General features: G+C 37.1%; 1 protein-coding gene across 3 annotated transcripts; it reads right to left on the bottom strand.

Annotated features, from left to right (window-relative positions):
* Nucleotides 1-48: 48 nt before the first annotated feature.
* Nucleotides 49-17,058, bottom strand: zgc:153184 (capZ-interacting protein). Of its 3 annotated transcripts, XM_008426376.3 has the most exons (7): nt 16,712-17,057; nt 10,592-10,687; nt 4,817-4,900; nt 4,634-4,705; nt 3,343-3,402; nt 2,420-2,623; nt 49-1,050 (listed from the first exon to the last, which is right to left on the bottom strand). In XM_008426376.3, the coding sequence occupies exons 3-7, from the start codon at nt 4,841-4,843 to the stop codon at nt 622-624; spliced, it is 792 nt and encodes a 263-aa protein (XP_008424598.1). In that variant the 5' UTR covers nt 4,844-4,900; nt 10,592-10,687; nt 16,712-17,057; the 3' UTR covers nt 49-621. The 3 variants fall into 3 exon arrangements, with proteins under 3 accessions (XP_008424598.1, XP_008424597.1, XP_081470908.1); XM_008426375.2 differs by lacking the exon at nt 10,592-10,687 and having other exon boundaries at nt 16,712-17,058; XM_081614782.1 differs by lacking the exons at nt 10,592-10,687; nt 16,712-17,057 and adding an exon at nt 15,908-16,378.
* Between the last annotated feature and the right edge of the window lie 1,517 nt (nt 17,059-18,575).

Below are 18,575 nucleotides of genomic sequence, written 5' to 3'. Positions count from 1 at the left end.
GCTTTTTAATTCGTCACAATCAGGAGTCTTGATAATTGTCTAGGGCACTGTAATTTGAAATATTTTAGAAATATTTGTACTTTTAATATTCATAAGGGTCAGAACATCTGTACATTTTGTTGCACACAAAACAACATATACATTATTTTTAAGGACAGTCAATTTGAAGGGTTTTAGTTTACCATCATACATATACAAAAGTAGAGCCCTAATCTAGTCTCTGGTATTTTATACCTTTATCCATCCTATTATTCAATGTTACTCTCTGTACTGCATACATGACAGGCCCCAAGGGTGGGGCTGAACTCGTCTCAAAGTCTTGAACTTAAAAAAAAAAGCTCCGCAAAAAGAGGGATTTGCTAATTTAACAAATATTTCCCATGATCAGGTATAAGTGAGGATTTTTCTGTCCATGTTTCCACAGCTGTTTTGCAAACAGCTGCTTTTCTCAACTGTCCAGTGCTGAAAGACCTGTTCTAAAGACAGCCAGTAGAGGGCAGCAGAGTCATTTAAAATCGAATGGCGGAGAAATTTTAAATAGATCAACTCTAGTTCTCCTAATGAATGCATTCATATACTTATTTGTATGTTATTTTTCCAGAAAGAAAAGACTTTTACAGTTCACATACTGTCGTTTTCTTCTTGTTTTGCCACTTGAGGCATCTCGTCCTGCCCCTTTTCTGTTTCAACGTCCCCCTGCCTCTGCTCCTCAGACTGTAAAGGCTCCTGTCCCTCCTGCAAAGCCTCTGCAGGTAGGTCTTGTTCCGCCTCCTGCTCCAGATCCTGTCTGTCGTCTGGGTCAGACTGTGCCACTTCAGCCTCGATCTTTTCAAAGTCTTCCTCTTTGTTTTCAGCTTCTTTTAAGCTGCCCAGCTGCTTGGATTCAGCTTCCTCCATTAGATTCTCAAACACCTGGTCCTTGTTCCCATTTTCTTTCTGGGTGTCCAGTTCACACGGGGAATGGTCACTTGTAGCACCTGCCTCCTCTCCAGCTGACCTTCTGTGTTGTCTTGTAGGCGGACGCCTCTTGAATGATAATCGTGGACGGGTCTGTGTGGACACGATGAGAAAGAGCCATGAGAGAGTTTAGAAGCTGTTTAATTATGGGTGGATATTTAACATATCTGTATTTATTGTGATGAAACGACAGACCTTGGAATTTTATAATTTGGCTCACTTTAAAATTGAAAACACATTATAACTGGCTTCAACACTGTAATCATATTAGGGCTGTAGCCAACGATTATTTCAGTAATTGAATAGTTATAAATTTTTCTGACTAGAAATCGAGTAATCTGATAAATAAATTGGCACATTCTGAACATTTCTCGTTTAGATTATTTTATAAAATATTAGAGATACATGAGAAAATTAATTTCTAAATTTTTAAACTAAAAAAAATATTTCTGTACTTAAAATTATTTTAGAATTCTCGTAGAAAAAGATGTACCTGCAGCTTAAAAAATACTTTTAGCTTAATAGCACAACTCTTTCTGCTTCACTTTACATCAATAAAGTGTAGTGCTGATATTTTTTTTTATTATTAAATGGTTAATAACTGGAGCGCAAACGATGCTTAACGAGAGACTTTTTAAACATCCTCTAAACCAGATGAAGCTAAAACTACTCCACTTGAGGTCTTGGTAGAACATATTTTCAGATAAAGTTTTTATCATGCTAAATGCAAAGTGTAGATATTTTTTGTTGTATTTCATATCTTCAAATATAGCTTAACTATGAATACTCCAAATATTTGTTTCAGTACTAATTGAGATCTATTTTGAAATCTGGAAACGCCAGCTTAGCTTTGGAGTATGACCCTTTTAAAATATAAAATTGACAACAAACAAGACAGAAACATTCAAAGGCGTGAATTTTGTACAGCTCTGCATTCATTTTCTCTGTCTAGTTGTCATTTCTAAAACAAAAATTAAATGCGATTCATCTTCAGATCAACAGCAGGTGTTTTTGCTCTTCTAATGATTTCCGGTCACGTTAGAAATCTCACTGCGGTTTGCGTGAGAACACACCACGAAGTGCAGCCAGGGACTCTAACTAGGCTAAGTGGATTATTTTCTTCAATCCACCATCTTGCTCTAGCTTATCTCAGACCTGCTTAAACAGAAGACGCACGTCGGCCAATCAGAAGAGCGTCTGTGAGGACAATATGCATGTGCCTCGCTGTGTCGTCACAACTCACTCACCAAGTAGCGTGAGTAATACTTCGACTCATTTATTTATTTATTTTTTTCAATCATTGGCTCAGTTTGTCTCAAAAATTCAAATACAACAATTCAAATGAGGTCACAAGTAATCTAATCTAGGACTCATAATGGATCAAAAATAAATATGTTGTGGTTAGATCAGAGCACCAACAACTGGATCCATCTGTGCTGTTCATGCCTGATGACGGGTTTACCTTATTGAAGCTTGGCAGCGGGGTCCCTTCAGGTGGGCTGTCGAAGCTAACAGGATCCTCGTCTTCGCTGGACAGATGCAGCGGTCGCAGGACGGGGCTCAGGGGCGTGCAGGGCGTGGAGGGCGACAACTGTGCTGGCTGCAGCTTCACATCTGAACCTTTGGGCGAAGGCAGAAGAGCTGTGGGGGACAGAGCGAGGTTGGCCTGCGGAGAGGAGTGACGTGTGATTATCTGTTGGGGATTCTGCATGTGATTCTGTACTGGAAAGTCCAATTTGAGAGTGACAAAATACAAATTTTGACCATTTCAACAAAAGTAAACAGTAAACAAATACAAAATAAAAGGTTCCAAAACGCACTATTATCCTTGCTCTTCTGATTCCTCCCACTTTTAAAGCAGACTATTAAAACAAACTCCAGTAACAAATAAATCCTGACCAATCAATTTGAGAAATCATCTGCCTCCCAAAAGACAGGGCTGCCCAACTCTAGTCCTCAAGATCTGCAGTCATTCATCACACTATTCTCCATCACGCTTCACTTATTTGCATGTCATTCCATCTTTATGTGCATCTAAAAGTCTAAAAGCACCCCTGAGTTAAGATCGCTGATGTGTCCTACCTGAACTGGGGAGAAGAGGAAGAGGGAGAATCTGCAGCCTTTTTGTCCCATGGCTGCTCGCTGTGGGAACGACTAACTAAAAGGTCTAAAGTGACAAGTTGGAGGCTCACCAGAGCCTCAGTGGCCCAAGATCCCATTAGACCATTAATCTGAGCCGATTGTGGCAATCGGGGAAGCCCCACCCCTTTCTTCCCAAAATGTCATGAGCTAATGCGCCAGTAGGGGGCAGTAATGATTTAAACATCCTCACTTCCTGTAGTGGATTATACACTGTAAAACAATCAAGAGTGTCTAAGGTTGTACCTGCAGTTTCTCAATGATGGAGGAGTTCTTTGTTTTAAAGGTACTGGGAGAGACAGATGTCTGGCGAAAAACCAAAAACAAAAACCATCAGAGATAAATACAGAAACGTTGTTAATCTCAAGTGAGTTTAAGCACCAACGTGATTAAATACAACTACAAAAATAATAATTAAGATATTGATAGGAAACAAATAAAATCTGTAAAAATAGTAAAATTAGTTAATCAAACAATACTGTAATAGAGATAAATAAATAGTGAACACAAAGTTAAAAAGAAAAAAAAAGTGAAGCTGCAGCTGAGTTGAAAGCCATAGAGTAAACTTGAGTCTAGGTATTTGATCTTTTTACTCTAAATAAAACTTTGTGGAGCATTAGTAACCCTGAAAAAAATAACAAAATCTTAATTTTAGTTTCTATAAGTGACAGTGTGGCTGCAGCCAGAGTTAAATGCTGTTTCCTGGAGCCAGTCAAAAATTGAACCAGCTGATTAATGCCCTCCTTACACATGGACTTACAGTAACCGAGGCGTGTTGTGACAAATGCACGTCTGATTTACTCAGAGACTCTCGGAAGGAAATATGACTTTACCCTGGCTTGAAGGTATAAAAAAGCTTCCGAAAATGCCACCCAGGTTGCTCAAACAAAGGATTGACTGAAAGATGTCTGGCATTCCAAACAAAATAACTGCTTTTCATTTTGATTAAGATTTGACTTTTTCCAAGATTTGGAAATTTTGAGATAAAATCAGGTCTATCAAATACGTTTATACTCAAAAAGTTAACTTGATTATGACAAGAACTTACTTAATTACACTTAATGCATAATGAATATGTAAAGAAGTATTATTTTTGCTCTGATCGTTTAGTTTTAGTGTCATAATGTTATAATGCTAAGATTCATTAAATTAAAGCCACATTTTTCCTTGCGTTGTAAATAAGTGTAGAATGTGCCACAATTAGATATTTATCTTGAAAATGAAAATGGTTACTCTGAAAATATCTACACATTTTTTTCAACAAAATCTTTTGTACTCTTAAACGCAGACTTAAAACTGAATGAAAGCACAGATTTGTTTTCATCAACACATTGTGAGAAGAATTCATTAAAACTGAATGAAAGCACAGATTTGTTTTCATCAACACATTGTGAGAAGAATTCATTAAAACTGAATGAAAGCACAGATTTGTTTTCATCAACACATTGTCAGAAGACTGAGACAAACCCAAATCTTTCCAAAATTCAGGAAGCTGACGGTAGCACATAAAATCAACAGAGGAACCAAGTTTACCCACATCTGACACTTCCTTATCTTGTGTGGGATTCTGCAACTTTAGAGAACAAGGAGGTCGTCCTCGAAAAGGCAACTGCAGGAAGAGAGGGGGGAAAAAAAGCAGGAAACCTTCTGAGTATAAACAGTGTATGAGTCAGAATACTGAAGATGTTTTTATTAAACAACCGCTTGGCTAGATGGTTACCTCATCATTTGAGTTGGGCATTGGCATAATGTGACCCTTCAACTTTCCGGCCAGCTCAGCCACAGACGGCTTGGATGGAGAATCCTTCAGGAAAAACAAGAACAAGATTATTTAACAATTACTCAAAAAAAAAAAAGAAACACGGTGTTCAAAAACATTAATCTGAACATCCTAATCTTCAGCAGTCATAATAGTTTGAATCATAAGTTGTGAAAAGTGTGTTGTAATACATAGCATTAGGTGTTTCCTTAAAAACAGAAGACTACAGGAAGTCCACAAGGAACCATTTTAGGTCCCATTCTTTTCAATTTCTTCCATTCTTTTAAATATTTTATGTTTAATATATGTGACATTAAACATCTGATGTTTAATCAATATGAACAACTAACATGGACTTAGCTGCTCATATTGCGAAAACAACCTTGTGTGCTTCTGCAGAAAAGCTACATTCAAGCTTAGAGAAAGTGTCTTCATTTGAGAAGTCACAATTGACATCAAGAATCTTTTTTTTAAGGGAGGTTTGCCAATGATGTCTCGTGCTTCTCTGTAATACTAGATAAAGTGGCTGTTTTCTATTAAAATAAAAAAACAAACAAACACCTAGTTCTGCTAGAGAATCATTCTAGGTTAGAGTTAGGAGTAACTACATTAAATGTGTAACAGAAGAGACTCATCTTGGATTAATATAGGGTTTATAGTTAAGTTTTTAATTCATATTAAAGTAAAATGAATACAACTGTTTGTGAATAAGCAAAATTCAGGGATATTTTCACATTTGTCTTGTGGCCCAAGAGGCTGATCTTCAAATGTTTTAGCAAACAAAGTAAGTTTGACCATTTTGTGACCAGTTAACATTTTTTTGAAGTTGGAGCTCCATTCTTTTCTTTCAGTTTGCATTTTTCAAATGCAAATGTAACATTTACCATAGATATGTGGTAAAGTTAAACTAAAGTCAAGCTTCTTGCTCTATTCTTAACTGTAGGTTTAGAATAAACTGCACATTGTCTCTAGATCACCACAACAAAGGTAAAATTCTCATTTCTAACTTTTCACTTAGAAATGAGAATGTCATCAAGATGGACGGGGGGAACCAGCTGGAAAGCTTAACATGAAGAGAAACATCATCTTTCAGCATGAAAAAACAAATACAATCCAACAACATAACATATCTTCATCAAAAGAAGATTTAAGTTTCTGAATTGCGCAACCAGAATAAGAGACAGGAAATTAGCAAGTGGTTAGTTATGACATAAATAATTAAGTAACTGTGGCGCAAGTTTTACTTGAAGTGTACAATATTCTTTTTCCACATTTTGCCATGTTTGATGAATGACAAAATCCAAAAGTCAGATTGAAAAGAGACTGTGACATAAGCCATTTTTGACTGAATTCACAGAAAACCTTGAAACCACACTGACATTCTTCAGTAAAAATGTTTCGCTTCCTCTTCTCCGTCAAAAGAAAAAGCAAGCAAAGTGAGAAATGCAGACATCAGGCGACTTTAAGGGGGTGGGGGGGGGCGGGAAAAAAGGATTGTAGCAGCAGTTTGGTGGGTTTCTGCGTCGTCCTCGGAGGAACTCTCTTGAAGCGCGACAGGAAGTGAGCCCTGCAGCTGGTCAGCGTCATGCTGCAGCCTGTGACAGCAGGGACCTGCATGTCCTCGCTGCTTCACGCTGTTATCACTGCCTCGGCCTCTTCTCCGTCTCCCGCTATTCCCATACTGATTTCTGCACCGCCCTCCTCTGCACTTCCCTTTGAGGGTCAGTAACTCTGCACATATCTGAGCCTGAATGATAAGTTGGCGTCAGAGTAGAATGTGCATAAATTTCTCCGCTCTTCATTTATTTCTATAATACGATGGCGTATTAGGGCATACTAAGAAAAATAAAACATTTTTTAAATAAAATGAATGTTATTTTTTAATAAAGTTAAAATATTTTGTTACTTTTTAAATAAAATAAAATACACTGCTCAAAAAAATAAAGGGAACACTTAAACAACACAATATAACTCCAAGTAAATCAAACTTCTGTGAAATCAAACTGTCCACTTAGGAAGCAACACTGATTGACAACAGGGACCCTCGTCGGGTCAATCAGTGTTGCTTCCTAAGTGGACAGTTTGATTTCACAGAAGTTTGATTTACTTGGAGTTATATTGTGTTGTTTAAGTGTCCCCTTTATTTTTTTGAGCAGTATATATATATATATATATATATATATATATATATATATATATATATATATATATATATATATATATATATATATATATTTTTATATATTTTTTTTAATAAGTTAAATTTCTCCTCTCTTCATTTATTCCTATATGATGGAGTATTAGAGCATACTAAAAAAAACTTAAAATACAAGAATAATCAAACTCATGCATATTACAAGAGTAAAGTTGTAATGTTATGAAAATAAAGTCATTGTACTATGACAATAAATAATATATAAAAAATATTGTAATATTTTGAGAATGAAGTGCAGTCATAATATTACAAGAATAAAGTCGTACACTAATGAAGTTAAAATAATACCAGCATAAAATCAGTATTTTGAGAATAAAGTCATAATACTTCAAGAGCATAGCGGTTATATTATGACTTGTAATTTTATGATTTTCTTCTATTAATTTGATTAGTTTTGTTTTCTTGTCCCCACTCCGTCGTTTAAACTGCTAATGTTTTCTTTGTTTCCATGAGTTTGTAGTCAAATTGTTCTGAGCTTGTGGAAATTCTCATGCATCAAGCTGCCATTAAATGATTTGCATCTTGCTTGTGCGGTCACTCCCTTTCAATCAGTAACTTTCACACTATATCACATTTCCATTTTACTTTTATACATCATTAAGAAACTCGTGGCTGTCCGCTCGCAGCTGCCACTTCTGTCGTGTTTCCTGAGTGGGCATTTCCACTCCGTCATTCCTGCCGCCTCCCCTCGGCACATTTTGGACCAGCGCCTAGGAAAACATGGATCTCCCAAGCATCACAAACACACATACCAGGTTAATCGCAACACTTTATTTTCTTTTGCTTCTCTTGTTCTCAGCATGACCTCACCACCTCACTCCCTCCACCCAAACACAGTGAAACGCCTGCTTGGACTCTTCTGCCGTCCCGCTCCACATCCAAACTTTTTCCTAAATTCTCCTGCCTCATATTTGATAAGCAGTAATTACCAGATGCCCTCCATCCGCCTCCCCCCCCCAACCTTGTTATTTTGTAAGCTTCAATTGTTAACTCTTTCCTGTCCTTCCAAAACAAACGCATTCAGAGAAAACCCAAATCACAACTGCACAGCCAAAGGAAACAGGGCTCTTTGTTTTAGTCGCCGGTGAGATGTCTGGGGTGAAGAAAAGCTTAGTCATCTATAATGATGGGAAATGATAAGCAGGGACTTTAAATTGGGTTGAGTAGAAAAAAAGAAAAAAAGTTATTCAGTTCCCTTTACTGAGCTACCCCTAAATATAATCCAGTGCAACTATCCACCTCAAAAAGTCATCTAATTAGTAAATTAAACATTTTTGTGATTTAATTTTAGAATAAAAGCAGCTGTTCTGTGAAGTTTGATAAAAGAACCAGCTTCATCTGCAACTCACACTGAACACACCATTCTCTTGGTGTAGCATAGTATTGGAATCATCATGCTGTGGGGACGCATTTCTTTAGTAGTGGAAACAGGAAAGCTAGAGTTGATTATTTTTGTTGGATGGAAGAAAAATGAATGCTAAAAGAAAAATGAATGCTAGAAGAAGTAGAAGAAAACATGAAACTGTGCTGGAGGCTCGTGTTTTTCATGTTTCTTTTTAATACTAACATATTAAAATGGCCCAGCCAAAGTCCAGACACTCTACGTGGCAAAAATTAAAAATGAAATTTGCACTTGTAATATATAATCTGCCTGAGTTGATTATTTTGCAAAGAAGGAGCAAAAGAAATGTTGGTTTCTAACGTGCAACGTTGGCAGAGACAGCCAAAAAAACTTGCAGCTGCAATTGAAAGACATGTGATATATGATTGAGTATGGTTGCTTTATATTAATTTGTAAATTTCAGACATATCATTTTCAGTTGCAAATTTAACAGGAGTGACTGAGCCATAGAAAAGCCAAGCTTCTCCTGATTTCAATAAATTATGAAGAACATCAGGCGTCTGGTTTGCCTTGGTAACAGTCTTTTGTACAGCTCCATATCTGAAATCTAACTATCAGTTGAACAAATTGTAAATGCTTGTAATTTTCCTAATCAATGGTGATGAGTTTTTTAAGTCTTCAGACTGTAAAGCTATCACTCAGTGGAGGGCATAACTAACAGGACAAGGGATCAGAAGTCAGTCAAACCATTGATTTGGTTTGTTTCCCATTTAAAAATATGCATATTTAGTTCAAATTCTTCTTTAAAAAAAAAAAAAAAAAAAAGCTTTATCCTAATAGTCATATTATAATTAACGGTGGAAGTGGGAATCAGAAATTTAAGGTAAGCTATCTGAAAGCAAACAAATCTTTCAGATAAAAAGTAAATGTTTCATGGATGGGACATCCCACAAGCCACTTTAAATTACATTTGAGCAACTGGGAAATTGACTTTCTATGGGATGAGTCTCTTGACAATTCCCATATGAACAAACTAACAGCCCACAACATGGTGTAAAATACAGTCATGTAAAGAAAACATGAAACAAAACTTTTGCTACATTCACGAGCAATCTCACTTACTATTTTTGTCCCAGAGAAGACAAAACAGATAACAATAGGCCTTAAATGGAAATAAAGAGTTGGTTATCAGTAACGCACACGTTTCACTCAGCTGGGACCCCAAGCTTGGCTGTGAAAGAGTGGGAAACTATGTTTCTCTACAAGACAGATCAGATCAGACTATTTTTGGGGGCACAAGGCCTGGGAAAAAGCCCCAGAGCTGTTCAAGCAGCTCTGCTTCGTAACCCCTCTGCTCCTCCGAGTGTCCCTAGACCACATCTGAAGCATGTTGTAATTCAGCATATGGAGCAACTGAGCATGCCTAAACAAGGAGATGGTTGAAATTCTTCTTTAAGCCAAACAAGCATTCAGAGGAGTCATGTGAACTGCAACAGTTCACTTATTAGCACTTGGCAAATATTAGCACTTAGCAAAAGTGCTAATATCTAAATTTTGCACATCATCAGACAAGGGAGTTGTGGAGGCAGTATTATGATATGGGAACACTTTTCTTTACCAGGGAAAAAAGTTCAATGCAGGTTAATCCAGCAAAAAAAAAAAAAAAAAACAGCCACCCCCCCCCCCCCCCCCAAAACAACAACAACAACAACAAAAAAACTAGAGACTTCCATCCCGTGAGACAAGCCTAAGCATAAACTTAGAGCTAATTTGGGCATACTGGGTGATAAATACAAATCAGACCATGTCTGTCAGATTTGCACATCATTACATTTTAGAAAGTACAAAGTACAAAGCCAGGGATAAAATTTGTGGGGAACAATCTTTTTGCTTTTGTTCACATTGCTAAGTGGAACTAGACTGAAGTATGTAAAGAGGTAATTTATCAACAAGTCAGATCAAAACACATAGTAAACATGCTACAATTAACCTAGCAACTGTGTCACATCACAATATTTATCAGAGCGAGGCAAACGTTAATTAAGGGTAGATTCACACTGGCCCCATTTAGTTCATTTTAATCAAACTCTATAGTTTGTTTGCTTGGAAACTCCGGCTCATTTGTGGAAGTGTGAATGTGCAATGGAACTTTAATGTAGAAAAGAAAAAAAAGTCAAACTTTGGTTGAAGTTAACTTTGGTGCGGTTCAAAAGATAATGCCAGGCTGACAGGAGACTGCTCCAAAAGCAGGAAGAGGACTGTAGCACAGGACAATCTGGGCAAATAAAAACAAAATAAAATCACGTTAGTGTAGCACTACTGGGAGAAATGGCTCATGGTCTCTTTTACCGACTACAAAAGAGAAATCCTCCAACTGCTAAAATCTGTTGGAGGATTTCCCATTTGCTTTCTTTTCATACAGGATAAAATTGTGCTCAGTGACTTCTTCAGAAGTTTTTGTGTTCCTTCTTTCAGTGGTTCTTGGTGCAGCGCCCCCACAGGTGAGTTGGTAAACAGGTTTTTCGTGTTTTTTTTACATGAAAACACCTGAATACTGCAGTTGTTTGTGTCAAAATGTGACATCTTTTTATAAACATAAGCTTAGGATACGTGGCGCTTAGGTGATGCGTTTTCAGAACATTAAAGTAGATTTATTAGCTAAGCATTGATATGGAAAAATCTCGTAGAATCCAGAATGCCATCGGTTACTGACTTTTTAAGCAAAACAATGGACTGGGACTTGGTGTGGGTAAATGCCTATTTTTAAATGACTCGGATCAGCATCTGAGATGTCTAGATTCAGATAGACATAGCAAATGTTTAATGATGTGCGCAACCAATATCTTAATTCCAGACTGCGGATGAAAGCACGAGGTTCACTGTGTGACCATCAGCTGTGAAAGAAGAAGAAGAAGAAGAAGAAGAAGAGCCAGACTGTCCACACAAAGTTTGCTTTCTTTTCTTACTGCAACTCCTGTTCCCAGAGGCAGGAGGGGAAGAGGCGCATGATATCAGGGCTCAGCAGACGTCAACAAATCCACCAGCAGTCAAAGAGCCGCCAACTACACAATCTATCATGAGCCTGATGATAATCTGCAAGATCGTGGATGCTCCTCTGAAATTAAAATCCTCTGGAAATCTCTTAGTTAGAATGAAGTAAAGCAGACAATTGCTCAGCCAGATCTTGTTCAGATTAGCAGACAGAGCATTATGCTTTCATATTGTCTCTGCAGCTTCAGCTTTCGCATTTCAGCAAGTCCTGCCGCAGGGAAACAATGACAGAGAACAACTCCTTCTGGCCTCAGCACTTGTTTCAGAGAAACTGGCACTTCCATTGCCTGCTGCCTTTCCAGGAAAACATGAGATGTTTTTAAACCAGACCTCAAGTGAAATTTTCTCTTTTCCCCAGTTCTTACAATGTAGTCCTTCACCAGTGGATGAGCTAAACTCATCCATGGGAGTCTGCGGCCCCGAGGTAACAGGGAGGTGCTACTAGCACATTCTGGTACTGTATGCTAGTCAAATAATAAAATATATATTATAATAAATAACGGTGATGACCTGAAAATAGAAACAGGATGATGGTAGACACACACCAAGAACAGCTTGGATAGTTTTAATGTAAAGGTGAAACTAGATATTTACATATTCTCACATGTTTATGAGGATAATTCATAACAATTGAGGTAAATGGAGGCATGACTGGATGTATTTTAAGGCAACACTTCAAAAAAACATAATAGGAAAAGCCCTTCATCCTTTGACACAAGTATAAACAGTATGGGAAGCTGATAGGGGAAACTGTTATTATCCACATTGACATGGGCGAAAAAGCCACTCAGAGAGGAAGAAGCCTTATTCCAAAAGACAGTCTTTTAGAAACCACTAATATTAGAGACAAATCCTGTTCTGTAGGAAAATATAAGTGTTTTATCCCCATAACCACCATTACATTATGTGAAAGGGTTATAGGCTTTGTTGAAACTGAAAGGTTACAGGTAGAAATGATTAAAAGCGCCCATACGGCCCTCAGACGCCCATCTGAGAAAAAAGTCAACGTTTTGTGAAAAGAAAACCTTATGATTGCACACTGATTACAGAAAACATCAAAGTTATACCTGCATCCAGACCACAATGACCTAAAGTCTCCTTTTATACTCATTAAAAGTTTTCTCAACAAAGATAACTATATATGCAGATTGTATCAATTAAATTGTTAAAAATGACCAAGAGGTGAAATGGTGTTTGCAAACAAGTAGCAGCTTGCAGCCTTTATCTTTACACTCCTTTCTGCCAAAAAAGGAAGAAGAATGGCCAGATGCCAAAATTAGAAGAGGGTGGTGCAGGCAGTGCGGGCTAACTGCTCTGTAGGGAGATCTGAAAGTCATTTATGAACTTATGAAGTCTGTTTTAGTCATTTCCACCTACTCTCAGTCAGAATTATCAGGGGTTCTTTCCGACTAAATTAACCTATATATTCATTTAGAACTGACTATGAGGAGCTCAAATACGAGCAAATATTGAACGACAACAATGTTGCTCCTCCAAAAATTGTGATTTTGATAGATAATGCATATAAACTGTATGTTTAAATGAAACTGCATCTTTCTGTTGCATTAATTCATGAATGGCAGCAGCACGGGTGTTTTTCTTGTGCTGGTTATCTTGATCATAACCCACCTCCTGCCTGTATCTCTGTGCTCCACATGCTGCTTTGGGCTCTTAAAGTGTCCAGTGACAGCAGCAGCTCCTGATAGAGCACCACATGTTTGTTTGTTTTTTAGTAGAAATAGCAGGAAAAAAACAGAAAATCATACAAAAACAGAAGAAAATAATAAAAGATCATGCAGTTTAAAGATTTGAGTTTAAAAAAACCCCCCCAAAAAACAATGATTGGGCACAAAACGGAAAAACTTTCCAACAAAAAGGAAGCAAGAAGATGTAAATATAGAGAAAATACATCTGCAACTAGGCAACACTGCAAGTATGTTTTAGGCTAATAGTTCCTAATTTTTTCCCACACAAAACATGAATGATTTCCTTGCAAGCTTGGGTGTTTCAGCTTGGTTTAAGAATCTTCTTGATCTGGTCCCTGATTAAGCTTAGGCCCCTGTGCCAGCTGGTGTTGTTCTGGGAGTCTTCGAAATATGTTTTGTATCAATATTAACTTTTTTATCCATTGATTTTTACAAAATTAATCTGAATGTTTTCATGACTATTTAAGAACTTTTATCCCTTTACAGTCGCAGTTGAAGATAAACTCTAATGGCTGCTGCAACTTGGTGTCAGTCTGTGTGTTGTGATCTGCTGTGTCTTCTGTGATGAGACTCATTTTACATTTAAACAACTAAATGATATACATAGCAAAGTGCTATGATTATGCAGCTGGACGTTTTTAAAAGTTTTGTCTGCTATGGAAAACTCTGCTATTTGAATAAAAAAATAAAAAATGAAAAAAACCACCGCAGTAGTTTATTTCTGTTTTGGGTGCCAAGACCGTTGAGTTCTTTATGCTTGATTTATTTACTGCATGCCTTTTTGTTTGTTGCCACTGTTTTGTCCAGATTCATTTCAAAGATGCAGCATGTAACTTTTATAAGAAATGTTTTTTACATATTTGTTAAAACTACCGCAATACCCTCATAACATAACATGAGACACAAAGTCTGTGGGAAAAAACAACAACAAAAAAAGCTCCTCTGCTATAATCTCATCTAATCTTTCCAGAAAAAACTTCAAATGGGACAAAAATTTTTGTTGTCATTTAAAATGGATGATGCAGTGAGGAAGATGATGCACATTCAAAAATACTGAGACCACATGTAGATCTTATAGTACTGATGCTATGTGTTGTTTTAATACACTGTAAAGTTACAGGGTTGTCAAATCTGTACATGGTAGTGATTTTATGAGAAGACTGGTTGTATTGAATCACCTTAACTGACTCAGGTTAGTATTTGGGACAAGAAATTAAGACATCCCATCATAACACTGCAGAATTGAAGCTACTTAGGAATGCAGAATGTAAATAAACCATTTCTGAGACTTTATTTTGAAGCTTACACTAACAATTTGTCAAGCCAAGGCATTTGATTCCCTTATTAGGTTGAAAAACAAATTGAACACACTTTATCCCACATGGTAACGCTTCCTAAGCTTACATGTGTTTTCAAAGTCTGCACCATCTTTTTTTTTTTTTACTGCTTTGTATGTTTTGTAAAAAAAATAAAAAATAAAAAAACACCTTGGTGCTATCTTTTTAAAGTTTCTTTTTTTGCTGTGCAAATCTGTACCTGTCTGGAGACATGGAATACAAACAAAGTGACAAAAGTGTTCAGCAAAAGAAGACAGAAAGCTATTTCAGGTTATCTTCTGGGAAACTGTTGTAGACAGCATGAGAAATACTGCAGAGAAAACACAAAGAGTTTGGAAAAAAGCATGTAATTGTGTCCTTTGGGGCATTTTCCACAGCTTACATCAGAGCAGAATACAGTTAAGATGTGTGAACATAAGTCTGCAAATATTCTCAGAGACAGAGTGAGAGAGAAAAAAAGCAAGACAATCCTACAAAATACATGAAACATCAGTGCCATATGACATCGCTGGATGGCTCAATGTGTGATTTTCAGGTATTCATCACAACTCAGTAAAGTTAGATATTGTTTTTTTTATCTTCTCAAAGTTAAAAGAGTAACCCTGCAATGAATCAGCCAGAAATGCAGTCTTATTTGCTCCAGTGATGAGGAACTTTAATTATGCGAGAACAGCTCAGAGTACCTGTTTATAATCGTGCTTTGACACAATTCAGATGACGTAGTGCAGCAGAGCAGCAAAGGGAAAAACTAGCTCATTAGCAGTGCAGCTGGCACTGGCTGTTATACATTGACTTTACTATGCATTACATAATAAATGTGCTCGCCAGATGGTTGGCAAAGTATCTCCAAAATACTCCCTGCCCCACTTGTGGTGGAGTGTTTCCATCAAAGAAGAAGAAGGGAAAAAAAGCACCACAGCATGAAATCTGCCCCTGTGGAAAATCCTCAGGTGCCCACTCAAAACTCTATAAATGTCCAGTTTGGAATCACGTCGATGTTCCAATATGAGGAAAAAATAGGAAGGCTGGTCGATTGTGTCAGATTTGATAAACATAAACTACTCGTACGGAAACTGAGAGAAACATTCAAAATCTTCTGATCAACAAAAATCCTTAATATTCGGACAGTCCTTCCATGGTAGTTTTGTGTAAAAAATTCTTCAGTGAATCAGGCAAGCAGTGAGGTAGCACACGTTAACTCTAGAGGAGCTGCAAATATCCACAGCTCAGGTGGGAGAATTTGTTGACCGCTCAATATATGAAAACAAAAGTTATGCATCCTTCAACTGATGGAACAGCTACGGATCACATGTCATCCCAATAAAAACATCTGAAGATGATTCAGGCATAATTTGCGCATCTTCAGCAGAAAAAGACTTTACAAATAAAATGTAAACCCACCTGGGATCTGCTTCTACATGCAGTTCAGAGTCTAAGGAGAAGCAAAGCAGAGCCTCAACCTCAAACTGAGTGATTTTTGCTTTGTGGGAGCAGTTTTGCATATTACTTCCGCACTTCCTAATGTGCTGTGGAGGAAAGAAATTGGGCGTTTCTCTTCCTACTTTTCACGTTGCATGAAACTCTTGAGAGTGACGTGAAAAGGTCTGAGGGAGCTTCTGTTTTTAAACAGGGAGGAGACTCTCAAAAACTATGAGCAAGCCATACATTTCCTCTACTCAGAAGAAACAGCTTTTCTGTTTCAGCCTCTGCTCTTCAGAGGAAGAGGGGACGCTGTGCAGGTTTATGTAACTTGAGGAATTCATAAAAGATGCTCTGTCATCTCCTTTTACTTCCACTTAGGCTTTGGTAACGCGCTACAAGATTAGTCTTAAAATCACTGAGCATCTCAACTTACTAAGTTTTCAGTAAATCTTCTCTCCCCTAAATGTGTGTTAATGTGTTATTATTTGCATTTCATGTGCTGCTCTGCATAAGAAGCCGAAAATAATGTGAAAAGCATTGATATCCTAAATGCTCTCGCTCATCTCTAACTCTTCAACCATAAACTGTTAAATATTAAAAGAAAACAATCTCAACTCTTCCAAAAAAATAAAATAAAATAAAAATTAAAGCAGTATTTTTAAATACTTCAACTTCAACCATCAATCTCCTGGGATGCAATGCTTCGATTTCAATTCCACTTTAATGTCTAAAAACATCTGGTTGTAAAGAGAAGGCTGCAACAGAGATTTAAATAGTTTCTACCTCCATCCTGGGAATGCGCCAGGAGTCGTTGTTCTCCCTCCGCCTCGGTCTTTAGGAACAAACTGCGCGCAGCTTGAGAGGAAAGTGAGGAGAAGCGAAGAACAGCAGCTCTGTGTTTATATCTGGAGCCAAATCAGCCTCATGGACTGAGAGGGAGGGGCCCCGCTATACTTTTCTACGCGCATTTGACTCCCACCGTGAGGACTTTCAAACTAAAAGCCCCTTCATTACTGCGTTCAAGCTGATAAATAAGCCATTAAAACGTGCGAAGCATTTCACATGCGCTTCCTTTTAGCTTCATTTAAGTTATTTCTAATCAGAAATCATGCATAGTTCAATTCAATTCAGCGTATTCACACAGCGCCAATATTGCGAGAATAAATTACTTTCTTTTAGTGCTAATTCACATGTTAACAGCTATGGAGGAAAAAAAAAAGAAGAAAAAGGCAAAGTTTTTTTAGGGTTTTCTTTTAAAAAAAAATCGTAGTATAGATGATGATGTAGATACTGTCTGCTTGATGATACATGTATTTTAATGACATATTGAATGGACGTGTCGTTAACACAGACAAATAAAGTGATCAGTATAATGACACAATCTATGCCTGAAATGTTAGTGAGTGAGTAGATTGAGTTGACATAATTGAAGTTCGTTCTAGTATTTATGCTGTAGTTAAATAAAAACATGTTGATTTAAAACGAACAATAAGACAATATAATTAACTTCACATCAGAGCAACTGTTACGTTTTTATTAATCTTATTTAATTTAATTTGTTGCATTTCTTTCCCCCTTTTCTGTCCAGCCTGCTTTTCTTGCTTCTTGTGTTAAGTACCTGGACAGTGCATGGTTTGGTTTTAGATATACAACACTGCCTGTGCAGACCACATGTCAGACAAAAGCATTGTAGACAAGAGCATAATTTCATGTTGTCAGCATCAAACGTGCATATATGCCGCCCTATTTGAGCTTTTTTTTTTTTTTTCTTTTCCACATTTTGTCACATTGCATCCATAAACTTTTCAGGAATTTTAGATCCACACAGACTGTGAAGTCGGTGAAAAATAATTCATGGTTTAAATAAGCTGCATAAACAGAAAACTGTCTCCTGTGCGGTGGAGTTCATTCACCCCAATAAAGTCAGTACTTTTTGGAACCAGCTGTAGAAAATCATCCAGAGATAAACTAGAGGCTAAAACATTTCACAATGCTTTGGTAATGGAGAGCATCGACATATTTGATGTTTATAAACATCAGTTTATAAGTCTTGGTATAGATTTTTAATGAAGTTTTATGTGTGGACTTTGGGTGGGCCACTCTTGCACATGAATGCGCTTTTATCTGCTTTGCACCTCAGGCTGTATGCTTAAGAGTTTATTTAGATTTTCCCATCAGACATTGTGAACATGTGCAGCTCCTTTGGAAATCTGAAATCTAATCTACTATTAGAGTTTATTGAGCTTTTCTATTAATGTAAGACAGACAGATTGCCCATTAGCTTCCCTGTCCAGCCTATAAGGCAAAGTACTTCTATAAAACAGTGAAGCATTTTGGCTCCTCAGACAGCAGAAACATTTCAATCAAATGTGATTGAAAATGTTTTCCTCCCATTGGTTCAAAAGCCACTATAAAATAAATATAAAGCCACTTTGGATAACAGACTGATAAATATTTCAGCTCTGCTAATAAAATTGTAAAACTATGATCTTCATTCTTATTTATAGTTAATAAAAATAATAAAAAAAAGTCAGGAAAAAGGAGGCTACAGAGAGGGTTTCTTGCTTAAAGTTGATCATTTCAGGTTTTTTTTTCTTACTCATCCCCTTGTTGCAGAGTTCACAGTGAGCTGTTCAGGTTTGAGATG

This window comes from Poecilia reticulata, chromosome 13, assembly GCF_904066995.2.
Source record: "Poecilia reticulata chromosome 13, P_reticulata-male-v2, whole genome shotgun sequence".
NCBI lineage: Eukaryota > Metazoa > Chordata > Actinopteri > Cyprinodontiformes > Poeciliidae > Poecilia > Poecilia reticulata.
This window is presented reverse-complemented; position numbering and strand designations above follow the sequence as displayed.